The sequence below is a fragment of the Drosophila virilis genome, chromosome 5, assembly GCF_030788295.1.
Source record: "Drosophila virilis strain 15010-1051.87 chromosome 5, Dvir_AGI_RSII-ME, whole genome shotgun sequence".
Taxonomy (NCBI): Eukaryota; Metazoa; Arthropoda; class Insecta; order Diptera; family Drosophilidae; genus Drosophila; species Drosophila virilis.
This window is the reverse complement of record NC_091547.1, coordinates 11,109,978-11,126,499: the sequence shown is the minus strand read 5'-3', so window position 1 is coordinate 11,126,499 and position 16,522 is coordinate 11,109,978. Positions and strand designations below refer to the sequence as shown.

Sequence of the window (16,522 nt, the reverse complement as noted above, 5' to 3'; positions counted from 1 at the left end):
ATTTAACTGATTGTAAGTTCGACCACTCCTAGTTCTGTTTCCAACTCCTACACTCGGCCATCCTGACTCTTCATTCGACCCGAATGACGACTCTTCTGTTAAATTAGCATTTGGCTCCCATTTTTTCATGTATTCTGCTACAGTTGTAGTTTTCCCTGGACCTTCGTGGTCGCCTACCTTTTCTACGTCATATCTACCATGGTTTTGAATCTTTACTATTTTATATGGACCAAAGAATTTAGGTTTCAATTTTAAACCAGTACCATACTGTGTTCTCTTAATGGCTACAAGTTCGTTTATTTTATAATTGGACTCTTTTTTGCGATGTTTATTAAAAGATTTTCGGTTTTCCTGCTGTATTTTTGCTATATTTTGCCGCGCTTCTTTACGAACTTCTTCTCTTTCGTTACTTAGCTCCTCTATAGCAGCTTCTTCTAATAGTTCTTGCAAGTCCGATATTCTTTTAAGTTTCATCTCCACACCAGTCAACAATCTAAACGGTGAAACTTTAGTGCTTCTTGGCGGCGTACTGTTGATTGTTTGTTGAACGATATCAATATGCTTATACCAGCTACAAGGATTTTCACGACATAGTTTAGACAACATTGGTATTACGATTTTGTGTATACGTTCTACCTGGCCGTTTCCTCTTGGAACTCCTGTAGCTATCGTAAGATGCTGTATACCTTCTGTTTCACAGTACTCCTTGAACAGGTTTGAAACGAAAGCTGCACCCCTATCTGATATTATGCGCTTAGGATTTCCAAACACTGCTGCCTGCCGTCTTAGTCGATCTACAACTCCTTCTGCGGTGGTATTTTTTGTTGGATAGAGCCAAACAAATTTTGAAAACGCATCGACTATCACTAGAATATAGTTATAGTTTTTACTTGTCTGTTCTATTGGACCGACATGATCCACATGGTACGTGCCTAAGGGCTTGTCTTCTTTGTCAATTGGTGCCAAAAACCCTTCTTTCTTGCCTGATTTGCTCTCAGATATTATGCATTCTACGCAACTTTTTACAATTTTTGGCACTTTTGACGATAGCTGCGGAATATAGAATGTCTTCTCGATTGCTTCTTGAGTTCGTTTCGCTGAGAAATGCCCTTGCTTGTGTGCAATTCTTATGATTTCGTCTTCCATCAGCGATGGTACTACTATAAGTTCCTTGATGGGATCCTTGTATAAAATACCATGCCTAACATAAAAATCTTCGTATGTGCTACAATCCAAAACAGTTAGCACCGCTCGGACCCAATCATCTCTCGCTTGTGCTTGCTGCAATCTGTGCTGCAGTGAGTCTTCAAGCATAAGACAGGATACGCGGCTTAAAGCATCAACATGCCTCATTTTGCTGCCATTTCGATGCTCAATACTGTAGTCAAAATCTTGAAGGAAGAGTGCCCAACGCGAGACTCTCAATGGAATATCTCCACGTTTTTTCATGGTCAAAGCGAAAGCGTTACAGTCGGTCACAATCTTAAATTTTATGCCAAGTAAGTAAACGCGCCACTTTTTCAAGGCCTCGACTATAGCCAGCACCTCAAGCTCATAAGAATGATACTTCTCTTCTGAGGGTTTTGTTTTCCGACTTAAATATTGAATTGGATGCAACAATTGATCGTCCGAGTCTTTTTGCAAGAGTACACCACCATAACCATTCATTGAGGCGTCCGTATGCACTTCAGTCTTGGCTTTCGGATTATATAATCGCAATACTGGAGTACTAACTAATGCTGATTTTAATTGCCTGAATGCGACTAGTTGTTCTTCATCAACTTTAAATTGCACGTCTTTCCGTAACAAATCGGAGAGCGGTTTGGCTATCAGCGCATAGTCTTCTACAAAGCGCCTAAAGTACGATGTTAATCCGAGAAAACGCTGCAAACTCTTTCGGTCATGCGGTATAGGAAAATTTTGAACTGCCTGGGTTTTTCTTGCAGATGGTCTTATTGTGCCTCCCTGTATAACGTACCCTAAAAAGTCAACTTCCTTCATGAGAAACTGGCACTTGCTCCACTTAATACGCAAGTTAAACTCTGCTGCTCTGTCCAGTACGCGCTTTAACTTTTGGATACCTTCATCTATATCCTTGGAGGGAATTATAAGATCATCCATATAAGTTACGACTGTACCATCCTGTACCAGATCTACAAGAATTGCATGAATGAATCTGGAAAATACAGCTGGGGAGTTCGATATTCCAAAAGGGACGAACAGGAATTCATATTGCCCTGCACTTGTTACAAATGATGTAAATTTTCTCGAATTTGGCTCAATTGGAACATGAAAAAATCCGTTTGCGAGATCAAGTGTAGTAAACACACTTTGGCCCTGCAATCTCTCAATCACATCGTCTATTAAGGGCATTGGAAAATTGTCCCTCGCGATCTTTTCGTTTAAACGCCTGTAGTCACAGCACAATCTTTTGGTACCATCTTTTTTCGGAACGAGGACAACAGGAGATGCATACTCCGATGTACTTGGCTGTATGATCTTTTCTTCTAGCCAAGTTTTGATTTGCGAATCGACAATAGACTTGTCCGCATGTGATATGCGCCTTGGGCGTTCGAAAACTGGACGCTCATCATTTAACAAAATTTTCATTTCAATTGGACATTTCTTCTTCATTTCAGGTGAATAGTTTTTAATTATTGCTTGAACTGCGTCTGCAACAGGTTTTTCTAAGTGATGTAGATCGATCTCAGCCTCCTGATTTTCTGCAAAAAAGCATACATCTTTGAATTCTTGTAAAAGCTCTATGTCTGGCTTCTTATTTTCGACAGTATCTTCTGTTATTGTTGATGTCTTGTCAATTACTCTCTCGTTTGCATTGTCCTTCACTTTGGGTCGAAATTCTACGAAATTTTCCGATACTATTAAGTCCGCTTGCTTCAATACGCTGTTTCCTATTACAGCTGAGTATTGGATGTCGTCTCTGCTCGTAACATGAAAGGTTATATCCAGTAAGATACCATCAACTTCGACTTGAGTGACAAAGCTTCCCAGTGTATTTAGCTCACTATTACAGATACCAACAAGACACTGTTTTTCATTATTCAGTTCAACTTTTCCTAGCTCTTTAAGGATATCATCGCGTATCAGACAGAGGTCACAGCCTGTATCGATTAATGCAGAGAAGCATATGTTCTTACAAGACAACTCCTTAAAAATGCATTTTCCACTACTGTTGGCCTTGTTTATCATCGTGTTCGCATTTTGGCCTTCTTTCTTCTCCACTGCACGCGATCCTGAACAGTTAGCTGCCTTATGCCCTGGTTGAGCACACTTGTAACATTTTATTGGCTGTCTACATTCTCTGGCTAGATGTGATGGATCGCCGCATTTGAAACATTTCTTAATTCGTTCTTTATTCAAGTCAGGTTTCTTTTCTTCGGTATCGTTATGCATCCTACCCGTATTAGACGCTTGAGGGCGACTACTACGGATTTTCTCATATACCTTGATTTGTTCTTTTAGTTGCTGCAGAGTCTTGGCCTGATACAGATTACTTTTGTTACTCCTCGAGTCAGGTATTCCCTCAATAAAATATTCTATCAGGCTTGAGTCATCCAGGTTAAGAGGTCCGCCAATTTCCATAAGGCTATACAGATATTCTATATAATCTTCACCTTGACGCTTACGCCTATTCCGCAACATGCGGTGGACGTCTATTGATGAAACTACCGTCCCAAATTCTTCCAATAGCGCTTGCTTTAAAGATATCCAATCTGAAATTCCATGCTGACTGCGCACGAATAATTTTGCTGCACCTTTTAGTAATTGCTTTGAGTAAATAAATTTCTGAAGGTCGTTCCACTGCACTGCCAAAGCGTTATCTTCAAATTCATGAATCCATTTTTCAACAGCTGGTTGATTTGACCCATTGAATTGCGAGAGTGAATCTTCAATGTCGCGTAATGTAAACGTTGTTCGGACTATCTGCATTGGTGAGCTTTGACGGGTATGAGCCGACCCAGCATCGTCATACTCAGATTCATTATCGTCAACCTGCAACCCATAATATTCTAAAAGTCGGTCTTGCAAAGTTTGCTTTCTACCTGTTGTTACCAAACTAAGTGCCGATAACTTTTCTTTTAATTCGTTAACTCTTAACGCCAAAATTTCGTCTCTGTTCATTTTGTTATCGTCGTTGCTCGCTTTTCACAATGCTTAAAATTGAATCTTACAAATAAACAATTCAATGTACTTAACTTAATGGTATAAGTAATTAAACTCTTATGAATCAAATTTTAGTTTTTTTTTTCAGCAACTTTAGAAATTATTAAATTATTATATTCGTCTGTCTTAACTTATACTTTCACTTTGTGTTTGCTTACACTTAATTTCTTCTTTGTTATAATTTGATTCTTTGAAAATTTTTTACTGATTTAACACTCTTTACTCAACAACTAGTTATGTAATTATTTTCATATAATGACGAAATAACATACTCTGTTGTTGATCTGTAACTTGATACACCCTGTGATCATCGTTGTCGTGTTGAAGCACGTTCCAGTCACACGCTCTTTTATTGAAAGATTCCGCGCTCTTCGCTCTTCGCCTCTTTGATCTGCAACTTCTTATTTCATCACGAAGTGAAAATTTTGCGCTATCCAGCCTTTGCTACGCAGAATTTAAAACATCGCCTTCTCGCTTGCGCTTATCGACCACTGTCACGCAATACACGACTGTTTGTCTCGCTCTTACTAGAGCTCTCTAGGCATACTTCGCCGCTGTCGCCATTAATCCTAGACGATTCTTGACTTTTTCCATTTTTTCCAGGGCATACGAATTTTAATGAATTTTCATGCACCCGCTTCGTTTTATGCTCCGATTAATAGTCTTGCATACGTTTGTACTCGTTAATCAATTTACGAATTTCACAATTTCTGTCTATCCCACTTCTGACACCAAATTTGTAGGGATGACCATTCGATGGCCTTCACAAGCACTTGAGTTCTTTATGTTCATATTATTTTATTTAGAGAAATTGGTGAACAAGCGTAAACTTATGATTATTGTACATTTTCCGACATGTATTTCAAAGACAACGAGCAACAGCGAACACATCTTTTCATTGACTCTTCTAGCTTACAACTGAGCTTCTCCTTCTTGTATTTTTATCGATAAATCTATCGTTGATTAAATATCCATAGCAGGGTTGCATATGATAAGTGATTTTATATTACCAAATGAGTATAATGCCAACATTATACTCGCCTGTTTAATTTAACTGATTGTAAGTTCGACCACTCCTAGTTCTGTTTCCAACTCCTACATAGATATACATCTAAAGTTTCTTTGAAACATTAAACTATTGAATATTTAATTTTCAACAACACACTTCACTCGATTTTAGTCGACCTTGTACATAGTACATGATTTATGCCTGATGCCAAGTCTAATATTTTATTTAGCCATAAGTCAGCTTTAACACAATCTGAGAGTGTGATTATGGCAAATATTTGCTCAAATTCTAAAGCGTTTTTTTTTTGTAGTTATAATGCAATTATTTCTGACTCTGAGCTGTTTTTAACAAATATTTACATATGCTTATGCACCTAACTCAAACAATTGCTGAAATTCTCTTGTTAAAACTTGTTGTATACATTTCTAGCTAAGAAAAGGGGAACAAAATGTATCTCTTCATATTAAACCCAAGCACATGCTGCATTATAATAAATTAGTAAATATCCTTTGGACTTGGGAGAGAATTTTCTAGCAAAATAGTCGCACATTTTATGTTTTGCAATTCTGTTGGTTTTGTTATTTGTCAACCACAAAGCAAATGATTTTGTATCTTTTTGGACAGCTGGTCGATGGCCAACGGCAAAGGACCTGTGTGTGTGTGTGTGTGTGTGTCTACAGAATGTGACGTCAAATGGAATAATTAAGTCGCACTCGCACATGAGAAATTGGATGCATTCCAGGTCCAGTCCAGGGGAATCTCAGCCCGGGCTGAATGGCCAAAAATAGATGCAATTGAAGGTAATGCAGCTTTAAGCTGCAGCAACCGACGCATACATAAACACAAATTGGGATCCGGGACTCGGCCCGGGTCCGGGTCCGGCTCCAGCTGCGGCTGCGGAAGTAATTGCCGAATGAATGCCATTTGGCAAGTAACAGGTGGGCGGTTTTTCCCGCTGCTGCTGCTGCCAGAAGCAACAGTTCGGTTCTGTGCAGAAATTTGGGGTAGCATTGCCCCAGGCTGTGGCAACAACAAACTCAAACAGGCTGTTCTGTTGCCAGGCCTACCTATGTACATGCCTCCAATTCTTTGTATACCTGCCGTGTCCTGCACATGCGCAGTAAATCCTTTTAGCTTTCGATGCATCGAAAGCTTTATTTCAGTCTCTCGTGGGCGTCCCTTCGTTCTGGCTGTGTTTTTCCTTTCGATGCGTCAAGTGCAGTTTTGTGTCAACATTTTCCAGTTATCTTAAGCAAATTGCAAAAAGTTTTTCCTTACACTATGGTAAGTAATATTTGTTTTTCTTGAATAAACTGTGATTAACTTTCACATAATATTTGGCCAAGTGTGAGCTATTTGTTTAGATAATTAATTAAAACAACAGGTGTCTCATTTTTTATATTAAATAATTAATTAAATATTTGTTTTTAACAATATTTCATTAAACATTTCGAAAAAGAACTGTATTTAAATATATTTAAATCGAATCCCTTCTAATCCCTAGTATAACCTACATACTATGCCTAAGTTAGTATAAGGTATTCAGCTTTTTTGTCCTGATTTTCGTTCAAATATATTACTGTTTTTTTTTTTAATATTATTTTACACGATTTTCTATGGACCAACAAATTTATGTGCGCAGTTTCGAGACCTTGAATTTCAAATGCAATCAATCGAAACTTTGTAACTGTAAAGCAGAAGCACAAAAACATAAGTCAGGTATTTTCATAAATTTTCCAACTTGAATGCATTGTTAACAAAAGGACATTCAGCCTTGAAATCGCCTAAGCTAATCCATTAAGTAAACTATGTTCCAACAAGAAATTGTCCAATTAGCCAATTTGTAAGAACTGCACGCTTTTCATGCTTCAACTCCGCCTTCTCTTGCATTATACTGCGCACTTGCCTAATTAATTTGTGAATTCAACTGTAATTTCATTACGAGTTACGCCTCAAAGGGCACACACACATACAAATGCATATGTGTGACAAAGCTAAAGAGCACTAATGAAGTTTTCATTAGAAAAACCAAAGCTCACGGGCGCACAAAGTGAATGGCATCGGTGGATGTGTGGATATTAAGTAGTATGCTTCTACCTGAATAAATCTGTTCGGATGCAAGCGCAATGCTGCAGCGAATGAAATGCGAGCAGAGGGCAACAATAACAATGCGATGCGGGCAGCGCAAATCCGAAAGAGATAACACTCAAAGGCAAATAACAATAACAGCAAAGAGCTTTTTCAAGCAACAGCTTCGCCCACGCTCTCTCGCGCTCGCTCTCGCTCAGTGTGTCTCTCTTTCTGTTCAGTGTGTCCGTCCACTGTGTGTGGACTGTGGACTTTATGTGCCGTTATTCGCTTCCTTTCGTGCCGCCTGGCATTGTATAAATTGGAGAAGCGTCGCGCATTTGATGTCACTCTTGGTTCCGTCTTGACTGTGGCTGTTGGCAGAGTTTTTGTTCAGCCGCGAGCGAGTCCTTGTGGCAATTGTAAGAAAGCGTAGGAGTGACGCCATGTTGTGAAAAGTGTCTACCATTTTTATTTGCCGTCGTCAAATACAAAGAACACACACACACACACACACACACACAAAAAGCAAATACTAACTGCAACGCAAAAGCATTAAAAAGCCCAAATACAACAAGGAGCAAAGTGCAACTTTTTTTCACACCACCCAGCGACAGAGACGTCCAAAAAAAGAGGAGCTGTCGCGTCCATTGATTTGTTTGTTGGTAAGCGTGGGCGTTGTGTCAATAAGTCAATATAAGCAATGGCCCATAGTTGGGTCCTTACACTCAATATCAATATATCCATTTGCCAATGTCTCTGTGTGTCAATGTTTAACAAGAGGCCCGCTTTTGTGCGCTTGATTAACTCTAGCGAATGCCAAATAAATTATTTAGCTGACATTCAAAATTAACTCGACAAACTGTTAAATAACAAGAAAGTGAAGAAAAGCTGCAAAAACGATTGTCCGTCCATATCAAAAGGTTCACTTGCTGCTGCCCAATTAGTCGCAGCCTCTGGCCCAATATATATGTATACTCTGTATACACTGTATATATACTCTGCTCAAGCTGTGCCGTCAATTGAATTTGTCACCAAACTTGATTGCCTGGCTCGCAAATGCATATCCATCAAATAAATCGAATTATGTTGCCAATTTGCATGTCCTGCCCAGCCTCAATTTAGACTACTCTCGACTCCTACAGCCTGTATGTATGTATGTATAATATGAGTGGCAGCTAATGGAAGCTGTCTATCAGAATGAACAGCCAGCAAATTTATACAAGGCATACGCACACACACATTTATAGCCTGGCACAATACTTAAGCAGTTGCTTTCATGTACTTCTTTTTTAACATCAAGCATACGCCCAATGGTACATGTTTTATTTTTAATTTTTTTCTTTTTAGAAAAAGTTGCGACAAAAGCAACCGCAAAATCCTCAACAAACTTTTTGCTTTACTTATTTATAAGCAGCAACAACGTCTATATAGTATCAAAAGCTAATCAGAAAAAGCAATTTTCGCATGTGTTTTTATAAGTATATATATATATATACATTAAGGGTTGCGGTTCTGGGTCCTGAGCACGTTAAAGCTGTTCCTGTTGTAGAACTGGCTGTCACATAAATCGCAATTTGAAACTTTTCAGTTTTTGCTGTTTACTATAAAATAAAAAACACTGTCAAATTTGCATATGTATAAATTGCGCTCGGAATTAAACATGAGAAACATGTCATGTGAAGTTCGTAGAAAACAATATCTCAACTGTGCATATTAAACCAATTATTTCGCCCAGAATTTGCTGGAAACGTAGCAACAGATATCGAATTGCAAAATGTTAATTGCAAAACTCAATTGAAGACAGACAGGATGCCAAATGAAATGCGTTTAGGCAAATGCCGAAACGGTTTTGAATTTCCAGTAACATTTTAAATCAATTACAATTTATTTGCCTTAGTGCTCAACGGTATTCAAATCCAGATTTAAAATGCGGTCGAAGGCCTTGATTTATGTCTTTTAACGTTTCTATAAATTTATGCTCAATTGCTTGGGCGAATACGTTATGCAAATGAAAAACTGGTTTTTGGTTGCTGTTGAGCAAAATATAAGTATAAACAAAAGGAAAAGGAAGTGAAATAAGTTGAACTAAATTAATTTTATGCTTTTGCGACTTTGCTTGGACGCGTTTAAGCGGGACCAGGACGCAGCTGAGACAACAGGCAGCCAGGCAGCCGTAATAATATTATAATATTATATAATGAAACAACAGCAAGCTAAAAAAAAACAACAACAGCTGCAGGCGAGACGCTCTGCAAGTGGGCGGGGCTGCCTTGACATTTAATGGCGATTAAAGGCAAAACGTCTATCATAAATTCCAACGCAAAATGAAAAGCGAATTGTGGCCAGGGACACGGGGGCATATATATACGATACAACACCATGAACTATGGGTGTGTATAGCTCAGTTTTGTGCCGTGAAGCGACCGCAGCGAAGACAGCAACAGGCAGCTGAAGGCGGCAACGTGGCGTATACATTATATTGCGTATACGTCAAGTGTACGCCGTGTACAAGAGTTTTTGTTCGTTTTGGTTTGGGTTCTGCTGCCATTCCATTCATCACGACAACTATAGCATACTTTTGTGCGTCACAAATAAAAAGTTCGCCCGTAAAGGAAACTGGTTGTCATTGGCACATATCAACATAATTGTCAAACTGCGTCGGCAGCTATGGAATGCTGGCAGAAACTTGGCTTCAACACATAGGAATTTTATCGATTTATCTGTGTGGGCCGGCGTTGCTCCTGTAATCCTCTGCGTCAGCAGTTCATTAACAGTCCGGATGAGAAAATAATTGAAATGCCTGATGCCGAGTGCGCTGCCTCTTTCACAATTTGCATAGTTATGCGTGGCAAACACCTCACGAATTCCGAATAATTATGTTGAAAATATGTAGAGCTGGCTACAGTGATAGCTCGCTTGAGCATACAAACTGGCGAGCTACCGCACGAAAGAATATTTTAGCATAAATGTTTTATATTATATTATATAATTTTTGCTGCTGCGTCTGCTTCAACGACCTTTGCTCAAATATTATTTTATATTACGTTTTTTATTGCGCTGTTTAGGCAAGCCAGCTTTCACTGTACTTGCGGCATTTTGTGTGCCATTAGGCACGCCTAATGAATTGGTGACAATGAACTTCTAAGACCCATACTACCTGTCGCCCATCCATTTGACACCTGATAGCACACCTGCTGGCGTTTGCTTTAAAGTGCAAATGTAATTAAAAGTTTTGTCCCAGGGATTTTTGTTACTTATGCGAACCTGAAACGTGCCGCGCATAAAATCATATTAATGCGTTTATCCTTTAAACTCTTTAGCCGCACTTCTAAGGCAGCTGTCGCCATGGCCGGCCAATTTGTTGAAGCTGTTGCCATCCTGGGCCTGCTCGGCTGCATTGTCCTGGCGACGCCCCAGCGAGGCGCCTACTCGCTGCAGGCGGCCGTCGATGAGCTGCATCGCCGCGAGGCTGCCAAGTATCCATTAAACGCGCCGCCCCCCTCGGCACGCTTTGCTGCGGATCAACTGGACGATTGGGACGAAGGTGAGTCTGTCAGTTAATTAGCCTGGAGTGTCACTTGAACCAAAGAGCTGAATAGTTAATTAGTCGAATAATTGGCATTGACTGCAGCCGTCAAAAGACTAATGAGGCGGGCAGAATGATAATGAGCTGGGCGAAATCATTGGATCAAATCGAATGCCAGGTTTAGTCGCTCACTTGAATGAATTGCACTCGAGCAGCACCAGTTTATAGTGTGTACCTTTTAACTATTAATCCCTTCAAATTTATTACGAAGAGTTGCAAGCACCTGCGAATGATTCACAGTAAATCGCAATCAGTAGATTTATATTTTTTTACATTTCAATAATCACGAGTCAAGCAACATACTTATAATTATCATATATTCTTTTAAAATGGCACCTTTCTATGCGATTCTCATGCTAGCTAGCTATGCCTGAGCATTTTGATAACTTCATTGTAATTTAAAGATGCGATCGAGAGTGTAAATGTGAAGGCTTTAGTGGCGATAAGAGAAAGTGAGAAAGTAAATAAGGTAGGCAGGAAGACCGAGTAAAGTAAGAATAAGAGAGAGGGAAAAGATAGGGAATAGGCGAAAATTAAGATAGATAGATAGAGTTTGAGACAGAGAGAGAGAGAGAGAGAGAGAGAGGGAAAGGGAGAGGTAGAGAGATAGAAATAGAAAGAGTTAGAAAGGAAATGAGAGAGGGGGTAAGAAATATGAGAGGGCTTAAGAGAAGGATTAATGAAAGCCAGGGGCAGAGACCTGCTGCAATTCTCATAATCGCAATCTTAGCTAACATATATTAATGTAATATCAAATGAAAAGGCAATATAAAAGAGTTGATAAAAATGTATTTTTCAAGTCTCACTCTGCTCTCTCTAGTCCATTAATAATTCTATGACTAATGTCAAGCGACTGAAATGCGTCAATGCTAGATATTTATTTAAAGAACGATATAACGAGATTGTCAAATTTTAAGCCCAATGCACATTTACGTGGTCGTGACGTTTCTCAGCGGGGGTAAAACGCATAATCTCAAGTTAATCCGAAATGGCAAGTCAGGTCGAGACAGGACAGGGCAGGACGGGACAGCTGTCAGCTGCAGGCAATCCGATAAACCAATCCGTAACTGATAGCCAAGGGAAAAGGAGGAAAAGGAGGAGGAGGAGTAGGAGGAGGAGTCTGGGAGGAGGGCGGGTTGGTTGGTGAAACAGCATCAGCTGGAGCCCGCATGTAACCGAGCACGTGACCCATGGCCTGGCTTCCAAAAATACACACCCACACTCACATACATGACCCGCTCACACCCCCCACCCCGCCCCGCACAAAGCACACTTGATTTTCATTTTTGCCCCGCATTTCGTCTCGTTTTGGTGTTTCTCCATGCACACTTTGCAGATAGCGATTTATTTGGCACCGGCACCGGCAACAAGTATAAGAATCGGAATCGCCATAGAATAAATAAAGCACTTGCCAAGTATTTAGAGCGCGAGAACGAGAGCTACGAGCCGGGCCTAGGCGCCCCCTACGATGGCTACGAGTTCGACGATGAGCGCGAGCAGCAAACGAATCCCAGCAATCTGTTTGTGGACGAGAAGCGAAAGCGCTCCTCCTCGCCCTTTAGGGAACGCGACGAGCAGCAATACGGTAAGTAACCCCTGGATACACACGCACATACGCACACACGCACACCCAGACCCATCTGTTGGGTATTGGTTAAGTTATATGCTAGATGCGTGTCCACTTGAGTGCCTCAAATGGATTGGGATAACAATGCTTTTCGCTTTGCAGCCAAAGTTACTTAGCTCAGATTAACTTGTGCTGGAGGTGCCCATGTGTGTGTGTGTGTGTGTGTGTGTGTGTGTGTGGACTTAGGCTCAACTCTCTTAGTCGAATGATGAATGCAATGAGCTGGAATCTGGCACAAGCATCCTGCCAGCCTTCCTGTCATTTGATTTAATGGCTGTGCCTGAAAGGTCGCCAACAACTTGATGCGTGCCCATAAGCTCTACACACACACAAACACACGCACACACACACACACAGTCGCACGCACACAGAATTAATTATAGTAGTTGGATTTATAGTCCGGGCCTGTCGGAGCAACCTGTCGCTTGGCAACTGATTTAATTGAAGGTCAAAGTACTAACACGAGCCTTGCTTTCTTTCTTCACACACACACACACACACACACACACACACACATACATGCACACAGAGAGTGGTCCGTCCGTGTTCCGTGAGCGTGAGAATCTAGGCGGGAACGCAGTTGCCGCCGGCGGCGATCCGTCGCACAGCGAGCTAACCGAACAGTTTCTGCGCGAGATCGAGGAGGCCGGCGAGCACGATCGTCAGGAACGTTACAAGGCAGCGCTGCGTCAGCTCTGGGAGAAGTATCAGCAGCAGGAGAACGAGCTGCACGGCAAGGTTCAGGATGAGGAGCTCGAGGAGCAGCAGCTATTCGAGCAAAAGAAACGCATGCGCGTGCCGCCCTACTATCTACTCATGCAGAAGAAGCGCTCGTATCCGGTGCTGCCTTGGCTGCCGTACAATGCGGACAAGAAGAAACGCTTCCCGGTGGCCAAGCGTGCGGCGGGCGAGTCACCGCTGGGCAAGACCGACGAGCGTGTCGCCCAGGAACTGAGCGAGCTATTTGGCAGGCCACTTGACCAGCAGCAGCAGCAGCAGCAGCTGTCGGAGGAGAAGAAGAAACGCTCCACCGAGGAGCAGCTGAAGGCGGCGCCCACCACGTTGCTGCCGGAGACAGCGGCTACGGCCACGGCTCTGGGCGATATGCGGCTGGAGATCAACTTTCAGCGCGTGAACGTCAGCAATGGATTGGCCAAGGAGCCGCCGCCGGCACAGCCAGCGGCACCGGCACAGCCCGCAAAGCCAGCCGGCACAGGTGAGATGGTCGTGCATGGACATGCGGGACATCATCGCAAGCGCAGTGAGCATCACTCGGACGAGGAGTACGGCGAGCACGATGAGCACGAGGGCGAGGGCGAGGGCGAGGAGAGCTCCGACGAGGACGATCACGACGAATTCGACGAGGAGGAGGAGGGCGAGGCCGACGGCGAGGGCGATGCTGCAGATGCTAACGAGCGACGCCGCAAAAAGAAACGTGCGGCCAGCGCCAAGCATATGCATGGTCCCGGCGTTGGGCATCTGATGCTGCGCGCGAAGAAGTCCATCGATTGGTCCCAATACTTTGGACTCGATCGCAAGAAGAAGTCGGATCAGATGTCCGAGTAAGTGCAGCCGTTCGAAACAAACGAGCAGGATCGCGTCCAGATTTTCCCCTTTTCTTTGCACAATTACAGAGGCGAGTCGAAGAAGCGACGCGATGAAATCGGCAACAACATTAACAGTGAAGGACCGGATGGGGAGGCGCACAAGAAGAAGCGCGACATTGATCCCGAGAAGTTGGAGAGCATGGACAAAAAACTACAGTCCATTGAGGATTTCATTATTGATGAAACCATCAAGTACACTGGTGCCCACGAGGGCATCAAGAATCAGGACGAGATACGCAAGCTAAAGGAGCATGTGCTATCGCGTCTGGCCACCGCCTACAGTCTGGAGAAGATGCGCCGTGCGCTGGACAAGCTGCGTCAGTCCGTCGACGCTGAGAATCATCTGTTGCGCAATGTTATCGATTCCGATTCGGAGGAGAACACGCTGGACAATAATTGGACAAACAAGAAGCGCTACAGTGTACGCAAGGAGCTGGCCGAGGAGCAGTCGGAGTAAGTGCAGCCGCGTGGGTGGAAACAGCCGAAATTAATCTATCCTCTTTAGGGAGCCCCAGCAGCAGCTGAAGAAGAAGCGCAGCGGCTATATGCGCTATCCGGAGCAGCCGAACACCATGGACGAGGCACTTACCATGCAGGGCACACCCTACGAGACGCTCAACGACGCCTATCTGGGCAACAAGAACTACATCATTGGCTCCAATCAGTGCCCAATTATCGAGTCCATGGCCGAGCGTTGCCGCAGCGTTGACCTAATCTCCGGCGACTTAAACCAAGAGCTAATGCCCCTCTGTGGCGTCCATCAGATCTGTTATCTCTGTGTAAGCTTTCTCTCAATGATTCTCTAATCTCTAAGCGATCCACTAATTATCGCACTTATGCATTTGCGCAACAGGGCGCCTCGCAGGTGGCCTGCGACTACCAGTACCTGGCCGAGGCGGACACCATCTGCGGCAGCAGCAACGAGTGCCAGGCGGCGGCACGGTCCGTGCTCATGATATTGCGCGGCACGCCCGGCCGTCAGCTGGGACCGCGCGAGTGCTTGAAGAATCCCTGCCTGTACAGGGCCATGCGGGAGATTGGGCTCTAAGCGAGCCAAAAGTTTAACTAAAAGCCAAAAATTCAAAACATTTCTTAACGTCCTTTTGTGTGCGTTTCAAAAGAAAACAACAAAAATACTACAAAAAAAAAGAATACAAAAAGAAACTTTGCTGAACTAGCAAATCAAATATTTGATTCAAAAAGAACGATATATATAAAAAAAAAAAAAATAATATTTACATATAAATGTGAACAAACCTTAAATATTTGGATAAATTTTGCTGTTGCCAGAGAAGCAACAGCTCAACTAGGAGACCTAAAATACACTTAACAAAAAAAAAAGAGAACCTATAGGCATACCAAATGCGATTTTCAAAGCAGCATAATAACCATATAACAGAGTTTAAACGATTTTTCGATTCGCCAAGCAGTAGGCACCAGATATAGTCCTTGAATACAATACCAAATGTTTCATGTTTTTCTTTGGAGTGTGGATAGCAAATTTTTGATTTGGAAGCACATTTAATCTATATATATTACATATGAATGTCTACAAAAAAAATATATATATATATACAAGAAAAAAAGCATATTATAATCAAAATATTCATATGGTATATTCATAAATGTATTAAAAATTATTATGTGTACAAGTTCGCAAAATAAATAACAGAAAAAAAAAACACTGAGAAAAATAATGAATACAAAACACAAGCAACTCACACAGGCAGCTACTTAGCCGATATATATATATATATATATATATCTTTTAGATACCGCCCATTAAAAGCAACACAAACAAAAGTATACAAATACATATTTATATAGCTAAATCAGATGTAGAGGCATAATTGACGCGATGCACACAAAAGACACATAGAGAAATATCAGTTAATATATATATATATATATATTAAAAATATAAATTTTGAACACATTTAGCGTATATGAGATGGTAACTTGATAAATCTTTTTTAAATGTATTTTAATGTTTTCATGGAGCCCATAACAAATACATTTATTTGAAAGAGTTAAGAACTTCGAGTCAAAAACTAAAGAGAACATTCTTCAAATGAGATCTTTAATACACTTAACTGTGAGGTTTGCAGGCGAAAATTTTGTTGTTGTTGTTTTGAAATTTTCAATGAAGAAAATGAAACAAAAAGACGGCTTGAAAAGATTTCGCGAGTTACTTATTGATGTCATATAAAATATTCATGATATTTATTACTGTGCGCGAGCATTTCTACGAATAAACATATACTTAAATGTGTTTCAGTGTAAAAACAATAAATGAAAATAACTAAGACAAATATTCTTTAAAAATCTATAGATGTGATTATATAATAAAACTAAGGCAAAAGGCAAAAGGCAAAAGGCAAATACAAAACACAGTAAAGACAAAACTAAACAAAAACAAAAACAAAATAAAAACAAAA

At 41.4% G+C, this 16,522-nt stretch overlaps 1 protein-coding gene across 3 annotated transcripts; it reads left to right on the top strand.

Moving 5' to 3' along the window:
* The first annotated feature begins 6,369 nt into the window (after positions 1-6,369).
* On the top strand, positions 6,370-15,430 carry LOC6625916 (neurofilament medium polypeptide). Of its 3 annotated transcripts, none has more exons than XM_015174521.3 (7): positions 6,370-6,478; positions 10,585-10,808; positions 12,187-12,435; positions 13,007-14,039; positions 14,112-14,537; positions 14,590-14,863; positions 14,938-15,430. In XM_015174521.3, the coding sequence occupies exons 2-7, from the start codon at positions 10,610-10,612 to the stop codon at positions 15,130-15,132; spliced, it is 2,376 nt and encodes a 791-aa protein (XP_015030007.1). In that variant the 5' UTR covers positions 6,370-6,478; positions 10,585-10,609; the 3' UTR covers positions 15,133-15,430. The 3 variants fall into 3 exon arrangements, with proteins under 3 accessions (XP_015030007.1, XP_015030008.1, XP_002050431.1); XM_002050395.4 differs by lacking the exon at positions 6,370-6,478 and adding an exon at positions 7,616-7,926; XM_015174522.3 differs by lacking the exon at positions 12,187-12,435.
* The last annotated feature ends 1,092 nt before the right edge of the window (positions 15,431-16,522 follow it).

What these genes read in the sequence shown, in the direction of transcription:
- LOC6625916 (XM_015174521.3), top strand. Translation starts at nt 10,610, where the DNA reads ATGGCCGGCCAATTTGTTGAAGCTGTTGCCATCCTGGGCCTGCTCGGC. An exon ending in ACTGGACGATTGGGACGAAG is followed by an intron (nt 10,809 to 12,186) that starts GTGAGTCTGTCA and finishes CACACTTTGCAG; the next exon opens with ATAGCGATTTATTTGGCACC. An exon ending in AAGTCGGATCAGATGTCCGA is followed by an intron (nt 14,040 to 14,111) that starts GTAAGTGCAGCC and finishes GCACAATTACAG; the next exon opens with AGGCGAGTCGAAGAAGCGAC.